We start from the raw sequence: 10,584 nt of genomic DNA on the forward strand, positions 1-10,584 counted from the left end.
CAAAACAAATGTTTGTAGTAAAAAATAAATACATTAAAGTTAAAAATTTAAAATAATTATTTGATTAGAATATATTTTAATGTAGGTACGGTTAACATATTAAATCGTATGCTAAATCTGAATTATTCTTCATAATCTGTGAAATGTGAACCAAAACAAATAATATTATTGTTACTAAAACGAATGCATCATACATAAATAGAAACTCATTATTTTTCATATTTTTTTAAATAAACCTATAAATATTTTCTATGATACTTTGAGGTTTTTTTTAATAATATACAACACCGTGTAGATGTAGATATTACGTTGCTAAGAAAAATAATAATTATGTTTTGTAAAGATTTATTAAAATGTGATGACCATAATATGAATGATAACTAAAAAGTTATCCGCCCACAGTGCTAAACACTTTCTATATCTAGTATCTACAATGAGACTAGTAACACGAAAATTCTGCGTGTTCCTGTGCATTTGTTTTACTATAATTATTATATATTCAATAAATAGTAAGTGGCTGGTTAGTAAAATTAAAAAGAACAGCCTACTTGTAGATCAAAACAGAAGGTAAGATAAATACTGTATCTGAACTATCTGTGGAAGTTCTATTTATCATTCAGTATATAATAATACTATTTTGTCTATATTGTAACAATATTAAATATCTCTTTTTTCAGATTGGTTTCAAATGTACACACAAATAAAGAAAAAGTAGTTTTATCATTTGTTGTTTGTGACAAAAGGTTTAATGAATCATTGAATGTTATAAAATCAGTGTTACTATTTACAAAGGTTCCTGTTTATTTTATTGTGTTTGCTGATAACACATTAAGGTCTCAATTTAACAGTACTCTAAGCAATTGGAAGTATATTATTGGTGATCAATTTGATTTCGAAATTCAAAAGATACATTTTCCTGAAGCCCATAAAGATGAGTGGATGAATCTATTTAGCAAATGTGCAGCGCAGAGGCTGTTTATACCAGTAAGGAAATTTTATATATATATATACATAGTTTATTGATTTTTTTATATATTAAACGGCACAATATGATGGAATAGTGTGGATGATGCGATAGTGTCAGATAATACCAGGCAAATCAAATTTTATTGTATTCTGGTTGCCTGTTGGATTCATACTTAAACATAAAATAATTGGATGTAGTTCCTCAAAAATGTTCCAAGCCACAAAAATCACATTTTAAGGACTTTGTGTTTAAAGTTTAATAAATATTAGTGTATTCCATACCAGTGGATTGGGCTACTAAGTCATGATGTCATTTATAGAGTGACAGTAGGGCTGCCATTTTTTGTCAGTCTGTTACTATGAATCATGTGACCAGTTTTGTTTTTCTTAACTCAATTTCGACATGATTGTAGTTTGGAATGTTTTGCTGGATTTACTTCCAATTATGGGATTGATAAAATAAATAAGAAAGTATTTTATTTCCAAATCATTATAGTATTAATATCACCATAATTAAAAAATTACGTACAAAAAATTAAAACCAAACTCATTGGATGAGATCTATACAGGGTACTTAGACTTTACTTCCTTTCGTAACCTTTTTGCTCTTAATAGTGATTTTCATTATTATAACACTAGAAATAAGGGATTGCTTGTAACTTATTCTAGTAGACTTCATAAGATACATAATAGCTTTAAGGGTAAATGTATACACTTCTATAATAAAGTCCCAGCCACTGTTCAGGCATTATCTATAAATAAATATAAATGTCTTATTAAAAAATGGATCTGTCGTAAATCCTATTACTCCACAGCTGAATATCTAAGTCATCGGACAGCCTGGGACTAAATAATGATTATTTTATAGCAATAGCAATGGCAGTGCAATATTGTATATTTTTATTAAAAAGAGCACAAAAAAAGAATGCTGGGAGAGTTTCTTGCGCCACTTCTTCTGTCTCAGAGCGCCATTTTTTTCTGAAGCGTTAGTAGTATCTAGTATATAAGAAATGACATTAAAAAGAACGTTTAGCTCAGTGGTTTAGAGCAACGGCACGGAATGCCGGAGGTCGTGGGTTCGAATCCCGCATAGTTCATAAAATTTTGTTTTTCAAATTTTATTTGTATATCAATAGAGAAAATAATTACTTATGTAAAACTTTGCTGAGTTTAAGCTAAGCATAATCTTTGATTACGTTTTTTTAGATATTTGACGTCATCTGAAATCATGCTGAGCTTAAGACAGCCCAATGCTAAAGCTAAGTTTGTGTTTTATCACACTCAGCTAAGTTTTATGTAAGTAAAGTCTGAGCAAAGTTTACTCTATCTATATACATAGATCTAAGCATAAATGCTCTCTTTCAACTAAGTAATATAATATTTTTTTTGTCTTCATTTTATTATAATCTGTCTCCTTCGCTGGGACATTCAACAATATGTGTGTCCTACTGGTGCATATATTGGCTTGCTTGGAGAATGGCCTATGCCAAACCCAATTTCCTTATTTAAGCATCTGGTTGGCTAGTTAGGAGATCTTGAGGTATTTTGTGTTTCAGTCTTTGTGATACTTTGGTTATTTTGTTCATTAGGGCTTTTGCTAGTACGAGTATGTTAGGGTGATTGTCTGTTTACCTGTTCTGGTTTTGTGTGCCTTAGCGAATTTCGTTAGAATATAATAATACATTTTAAATATTAATTATGCTTTCATTTATTACAGAAATTAATTCCACACATTGATTCTATGATATATGTTGATACTGACACCCTTTTTCTTGGACCTGTGGAGGAGTTGTGGAATAAATTCTCAAAATTCAATCAATCTCAAATATCAGCAATGACTCTAGAGGATGACAACCCCAATGTGTCTTGGTATCCTCGGTTTGCAAAACATCCATTTTATGGTAAATTTGGTAAGTTTAAGTGTTTTATGTATGCTTAAGTTGTTTGGATAAAAATGTTTTTATCAGAAAGTAATAATATAAATGCAATTTATTTAACTTTTATCATGTGATCCATCATATCAGTATGTCAACAACTTTTTTAACACATTTAAGGTTTTTGTTAGTAGTGATACAGCAGTTGAAGTAACGGGGGAAACCATCAAACTGATCTGTCATCTTTTCATTGTATAATTTTTATTTTGTTTTGAATTTTTTGTATATGAACTATGAAGAATAGATTCAAAACTCATAGGCATGGCTCACTTTAAATATACATCAATAAGAAAACGTTTCAAACAGTCTGATGACGAACAAAGTAATGCCCACCAACTGTTTTGCTACCGCTTATACAGCGGTCTGTCAGCTGCAAGTGGGAAGAGGTGATGTCACGTCTTGTCTGCGCCCAGTCGTCTAGTTGCGTATGTGAATGTGTGTGCTATATATTTTTTCGAGGGCTACATTATTTTAATTTTAACACTTGCTATGAAAGCTTTTTAATGCTATGCACCTTTTAAGGTCTCAATTCTGGAGTGATGTTGATGAATTTGACCAGAATGAGAGAGTTTGGTTGGGTGGATTATGTCACACCTATTATGCTGAAATGGAAACTTTACATACCATGGGGTGACCAGGTAACTTCTATGTATTATATAGATGATAGTTCTTTTCATAATAGTCATGAGGTTACAATTTTTTTTTTTTGGAATAGGAGGACAAACGCTTGCAGGAATCATCTGATATAAGTGATCACCGCAAAATTAATTGGTTATGTTTACGTAAAATATTACCAGAGAAAAAATTTATAAGTAAATTGTTTTATTTTTTGTATTTTATATTTTTTTTCTGACTAGCTGACCCGGCAAACGTTGTTTTGCCATATAAAATATTTTTAGACTTAGACCGTTTATTGAACATTGAAACATTCCTTTATTTTTCTAAAATAAAAGATTCTTTCTAAAATAAACGTAGCCCAAGTTACTCCTTATTACATCAGCTACCTGCCCGTAAAAGTCCCGTCAAAATCAGTCCAGCCATTTCAGAGATTAGCCGGAACAAACAGACAAAAATAGTAAAAAAATTTATTTTGGTGTATGTACCGTACAAATATTCATATACATGTAGTAAGAAACGGTTAATTCAATATTACAAACAAACATTCCAATTTTATTTATATATGTAGATAATCCAACAGCTTTAAATTATATTACAATAGACTTACAAAATAACTTTACAAATACGGATTATACCAATTTAGGATTAAAAATAATAATAATTAGAAAACATTAATAGGAATCCGTCTGTTATTTTATACTAGGTATTACTTATTCAAACAAAACAAATATTATAACTATATTTACAATAATATGACTACATAAAATTAAAACTATAAATACGTGGAAGTGTACCAAGAATACTGGCAGCATTTCCGCGTTGGATAGCAAGACTGATCCGTTGACCGAAATAGCTGCCAGCGCTTGGGTTTCCAGTAGCCTTATTGAGGCGCGAAGATAGTTTTTTGTACATTCGTCGCGTCTCTGGGCACCACGGGCCAAGTGTCTCGACACCAAACGGCACAAAAATGTATGACTCACTGAGACCAACATATTTGCGACGCTTGTCGTTCGGCAGTCGAAGCAGCAGCCCCAGCATCAACTGACGTAACTTGGACATGAGAAGGAGCCAGAGTGTCGACGCAAGTCGCGTCCCACACCAGAGCCCTTCCCCGTGCCCAAGCCACCAGCGTCATTCCATCAGGACGCTTGCTAATACCATTTGGCTCTAAAACAGCTGGTATATTAAGAGCGGCAAATGCCCTGCGGATGACTTCATTAATGCTGGCGTGACGACTGATACGGCTTGACGATTTTAGCCAGGATAATCCGTGACGCCCAAGAGCATCTACCTAAACGCCACATCTACATTGATGTGGTTCATTCAGTTTTATACCTAGCCGGAGTGATACCCATATTGACAATGTCATATTGTCTAGTAGCGTTCCAATCGACGCAGAAGGCAAGACTTGTAACCAAAAGCCCGACTCATTTTGTGTCACGGCCAAAAGATATTATGTATTAGGTATTATTGGGTATGTTAATAATAATAATAGTAAAGCGAGGTGAGTGTGTGTGACTGTGTGTGTGTGTGTGTGTTTTTTTTCTGAGGGGAAAAATACTATTACGTATCGTGGGGTCAGGATGCCAGGGACCCCGTATGTCGGACTCGGTCTGGTGACCTATACCGACTAAAAAACCGCCTCTTTCTTGTTCCCTCGTTGTTTCCCGCGGGATTGCCGTCAAGCATTTCGTCACGGGGAGGGACTTAGCTGTTGGCAGCTACTTCCACTCGATGCTTGACTTATTTGGGCTCTATCCCTCTCTTGGGTGCGTAGCTCCTTTAGCACTTCGGTTGCATAGCCGTGTTTGTGTGTGTGTAAGTCATAACTCATAAGATAAATATACCGTACGAAATGAATTTATACAAAGAGGTATAGGTATATTAATTATTCAGGATATCATCAACATAATATTCCACTATCACGAGAGTGCGGTGTACGTGCTGTCGTGTCGGTACAACTACCGCTCCGACCAGTGTATGTATGGGGACGCGTGTGCCGACGCGATCTCCAGGGGTGTCTACGTGATGCACGGCAGCAGAGGAACGTTCCACAACCACAAACAGCCGGCTTTCGAGGTATGAAAAAAAATTGACAGTTGTAGAGAATGCCGATAGAAGTGTAAACTTAGAACTTGTTGTAATAAAATTTTATGAGGTTTTAATTTCCAGGCTCGTTATGCGAGATCATACGCATAGGGTAAACATGCCGTACATGTTTGTATTAGCGAAGTTATTTTTTGTTTTTTATGAAAATAAGGGACGAGACGAGCAGGACGTTCGGCTGATGGTAATTGATACGCCCTAAACATTACAATGCGGTGCCGCTCAGGATTCTTGAAAAACCCAAAAAATTCTTAGCGGCACTACAATTACACTCGTCACCTTGAGACATAAGATATTTAGTCTCATTTGCCCAGTAATTTCACTAGCTACGTCGCCCTTCAGACCGAAACACAGTAATGCTTACACATTACTGCTCGACGGCAGAAATAGGCGCCGTTGTGGTACCTGTGCAAAGGAGGTTCCCACTGGTTTAATAATGTTTAAAAACAACTAAATTATTAATTTAATTTTTTTTGAAAATCTATATTTTTATTTTTATAACGGCAGTATCATGCGTTGCCCTTCCCCACAACAGCACTCGCTACGCGCTGTCATATTTAGTATCCCGTCCCCGCCACCGTCTGTCACCCTGTGGGACGGTCGCGCACCAAGTTGTCGGACTATAAAGGGCATAAAAGGCATTTATTTTCTCAAAATTGATGCCTTTAGAATTCTTTTTGATGTCATTTCTAATAACTACTAGATACTACTAACGCTTCGGAAACAAATGGCGCTCAGAGAGAGAAGAAGTGGCGCAAGAAACTCTCCCAGCATTCTTCTTTTGCGCTCTTTTCAATAAAAACATACAATATTGTACAGTCATTTCTGTCGCTATAAAATAATCACAATCTAGTCCCAGGCTGTCCAATCATTTAGATATTCAGCTGTGGAGTAATAGGATTTACGACAGAGCCATTTTTTATGAAACATTTAAATTATTTATAGATAATGCCTGAACAGTGGCTAGGACTTTATAGTGTTGGGATTAGGTATGATTATAACAAACTAGCTGACACGGCAACCGTTGTTTTGCTGTATATATTATTTTTAGAGTTAGACCGTTTCTTGGACATTGCAACATTACTTTATTTTTCTAAAAAAACGTAGCCTAATTTACTCCTTATTACATCAGATACATGCCAATAAAAGTCCCGTCAAAATCGGTCTAGCTATTTCAGAGATTAGCCGGAACACACAGACAGACAGACAGACACAAATCGTAGAAAATGTTATTTTGGTGTATGTACCGTATATATATTCATATACATGTTGTAAAATACGGTTATTTCAATATTACAAACAGACACTCCAACTTGGGTTGCCGAGAAGTTGACGTCCAAAGCTAAAATTTGAAAGCCTCATGGTGATGAGTATTCGAATTATCCCTATGTATGTTCTACGATTTTGCAGTTTAGGAGATTTTTTTCCGCTTTTCCCTTTTATCCGCTTTTTTCACCTAATTGTGGTTTAGGACTTTTTTCTTATTTTTATGAACACTTTTAGTTGATTTTATTGTTGATAATTATTTACTACAGTTGCAATAACCACATAAGAAACTATGAATAGTTTAGACAATGCGGAACTAGTTTAGAATTGAGTCGTAAGTTCAAGATAACTGCTCCAGCTAAATTCATGTAAATGTTCAAGGTATCAAAAAAAATAGGGAGCCTATGTCTTCTAACTATTTTTAAAAACTTCCCAGAACATTGGCCAATAAAATGAACCAAAATCAAATTTTAGCTTTGGACTTCAACTTCTCGGCCACCCAGTATGTATAGATGATAGGATCTCATACAGTAACGTGATAATTATCATAAAGTGTGTATGTAAAATGCAATTAAATTTCAGGCGGTATATCAAGCGATAGACGAATTCGTTCCGGGTACCGATCCAAGTAGGGTTCTGAAGAGCATGGAAGACAATCTAAACGCATCTCCAGAATCTAACTGCGGGAATTTGAAAGAGGCGTTCTTGAAAGTACCCAGAGAGATACTCGGACACCACAAGGAATTGTTAAATAGATAAGTTTATATGATATACTCGCACGAGTAAAAAAAGAAGAACTCCGCGCCGTGATATTATCAAGTGAAGCACCGTTATGCTAGTGTGTGTGCGGTTACGGGGGATACTAGTTACACAATTTTTTCTCCCTTAAATAATCATAAATAGCCACAAATACTTATATAGTATCGTTTTTACACTTTTTCACAACGCACGACGGTATTTTTAAGATATTTTATTGAGACGCAAACTGATATGTCACAGACGATGACAATTCTCATAATGGCCGCCTATCGGCCTGTAGTTGTGTAAGTGTGTGCGTGGGGCTATGTATGTATTTACACGTTAATCGGCTTGTTTTGGTGTTACACTGTTATGTAAAGTGACACGGAGTCCTTATTTTTTTACTAGTACTCTATGATATATTCTAATTCTTAAAATGTGATAAAATATTATGTCTATAATGTATATAATACATGTTTAATTGTAATCTACCTAAGTTTGTTATATTTAAGAAGAATTTTAGAAAGAAAATAATATGTATTTTAGCATTATTATCAAATATTAAAGGGTATTTAACCGTGGTAGGCTATAAATATATTGAGATTCTTTATTCCAATTATAATGTGTGGACCACCAGTGGTAGGCTACTTTGCACTTGATGCCGGCTAGATTAGGGTTACCACAACGGCGTCTATTTCTGCCGTGAAGCAGTGATGTGTAAGCATTACTGGGTGCCGGTAGCTAGTGAAATTACTGGGCAAAGGAGACTTAACATCTTATATCTCAAGGAGACGAGCGCAATTATTGTAGTGCCGCTCAGAATTTTTGGGTTTCTCAAGAATTATGAGCGACACTGCATTGTAATGGGCAGGGCGTATCATTACTATCAGCTGAACGTCCTGCTCGTCTCATACTTTACTTTCATAAAAAAAAGTTAAGTATGTTGGAATTTAGAACCCAATTCGGATAGTGACAGTTGACACACGACTAAAAGAGAAAAGTGTGCTTACATTGGTCTTTAAGCACACTTTTGCCGTTCGGCTATCAAAGCGCGATTGATATGTCCATATGTGTAGAACGTCATTGAGTAAAATGTAAAAAAAAACAAATTGAACCCTATTTCTAATACAGTTAAATACCTTTTTTATAAAGATTTTTCCCCCTAATTAAATAGGTAATATATTTTTGATACTGTACATATTATCAAATGCTTTTATATGTTTTAATTGGACGTAATCAAGACAAACGTTCCAAACCACAATAATGTCGAAATTGAGTTAAGAACACAAAACTGGTCACGTGATTCATATTACCAGACTGACAAAAAATGGCAGCCCTACTGTCACCCTTAAACGGCCGTTCCCAATATTCAGTTGTGGCCTACTTGAGATAAAAATCGTAACTATCGTTGACTTTTCTGTCCCAATAAACTTATCGACGGTAACTCCGTACACGCTGTCTTTCAATGGGACGACGTATAGCATACCAGAGAGAGAAGTTTGTATGGAAATTGCAATTCACGCGTCCCAATAAGGCGATAAGAATGACTTATCGGGTATATTGGGACAGCTTCAAATTATTGACAGGTACAGTGACAGTAGAAGGTAGTCATTTATCTCTATCTGTAGATAGTATATTGGGAACGGCTGTAAGTACCTAACATCATAATTTAGTAGCCCAACCCACATGTATGGAAAACACAAATATCTGAATAAACTTTAAAAACGAATTCCTTAAAATGTGATGTTTGTGGCTTCAAACGTTTTTCAGGAACTACCTCCAATTAATTACGAATATGCTCGAAACAGAAAACAATAAATTACCATAAGGTTATACAAATGATTTGAGTTTTCTTTAGTGTTAATTCCGCCAATATTTGTCTTTAAACAATTCGAAACGCGTTTCGCCTCTACACTAGGCATCCTCAGGACCTGTTGTCTCGCCAAAATCTGGCACGAGACTCAAATCAATCAAACTCAGTCTCAGGCGAAACACGTGTCGAATTGTTTAAAGAGAAATATCGGAATTAACACTAAAGAAAACTCAAATCATTTGTATAATTATGGATATCCGCAAAGTAACGCCTACTTCAATAAATTCTAATATATAAAATTCTCGTGTCACGATGTGCGTGGACCGAACTCCTCCGAAACGGCTTGAACGATTCTCATGAAATTTTGAGTGCATATTGGGTAGGTCTGAGAATCGGACATCTATTTTTCATCCCCTTAAATGTTAAGGGTGGACCACACGAATTTGTTTTTAAATTTGTTTGATTATGAGTCAGCCACTACTTTTGTATCGCGATTTTAATATTATTCTAATCAATAATCATTATAGTCAATCGAATATAATGATTATTGTAGTACCATAAATTTTATGTACGATATATTTGGTAGGTCTGAGAATCGGTCGTCATCTATTTTTATACCCTAAAAATATTAATTATTGAATTTTTTTATTACTTTATATGGCAATACAACGTTCGCTGGGCCAGCTAGTTTACTATACAGTTTATTGTTGTGCGTCATGTAATGATCTGATTAGCGAATAAGTGCCGAAGTGATATACGTCAATATTATATTAATATCGTTAACTTTAAGTTACCTACTCATTTTTAATGTTCACCGCAAGGTAATCTATTGAAATATAATTCGTGTTTCGTGACATTAACTATTTTATATAAATTTTAAATGTTATGTGTATATTTTATTTATATAGTTATAATGTCTGTTTGTTCATTGTATCTTTATATTGCAAGAACGGATTAACGGCCGTTCCCAATATTCTATAGTCTATCTCTTACTGGAGATAAAAATCGTCACTATCGTTGACTTTTCTGTCCCAAAAAACTTATCGACAGTAACTCACCCTATCCGTACACGCTGTCTGTCATTGAGGACGTATAGCTTACCAGCGATAGAAGTTTGTATGGAAATTTCAATTCACGCGTCCC

The 10,584-nt window shown here is 34.7% G+C and overlaps 1 protein-coding gene across 1 annotated transcript; it reads left to right on the forward strand.

Annotated features, from left to right (window-relative positions):
- On the forward strand, positions 1 to 9,951 carry LOC126972422 (glucoside xylosyltransferase 1). Its single transcript, XM_050819143.1, has 6 exons — positions 1 to 567; positions 678 to 984; positions 2,684 to 2,876; positions 3,423 to 3,538; positions 5,415 to 5,597; positions 7,473 to 9,951. The coding sequence occupies exons 1-6, from the start codon at positions 374 to 376 to the stop codon at positions 7,647 to 7,649; spliced, it is 1,170 nt and encodes a 389-aa protein (XP_050675100.1). The 5' UTR covers positions 1 to 373; the 3' UTR covers positions 7,650 to 9,951.
- The last annotated feature ends 633 nt before the right edge of the window (positions 9,952 to 10,584 follow it).

The sequence above is a fragment of the Leptidea sinapis genome, chromosome 26 (assembly GCF_905404315.1).
Source record: "Leptidea sinapis chromosome 26, ilLepSina1.1, whole genome shotgun sequence".
Lineage (NCBI taxonomy): Eukaryota > Metazoa > Arthropoda > Insecta > Lepidoptera > Pieridae > Leptidea > Leptidea sinapis.

What these genes read in the sequence shown, in the direction of transcription:
- LOC126972422 (XM_050819143.1), top strand. Translation starts at nt 374, where the DNA reads ATGATAACTAAAAAGTTATCCGCCCACAGTGCTAAACACTTTCTATAT. An exon ending in CGCAGAGGCTGTTTATACCA is followed by an intron (nt 985 to 2,683) that starts GTAAGGAAATTT and finishes CATTTATTACAG; the next exon opens with AAATTAATTCCACACATTGA. An exon ending in TCCATTTTATGGTAAATTTG is followed by an intron (nt 2,877 to 3,422) that starts GTAAGTTTAAGT and finishes GCACCTTTTAAG; the next exon opens with GTCTCAATTCTGGAGTGATG.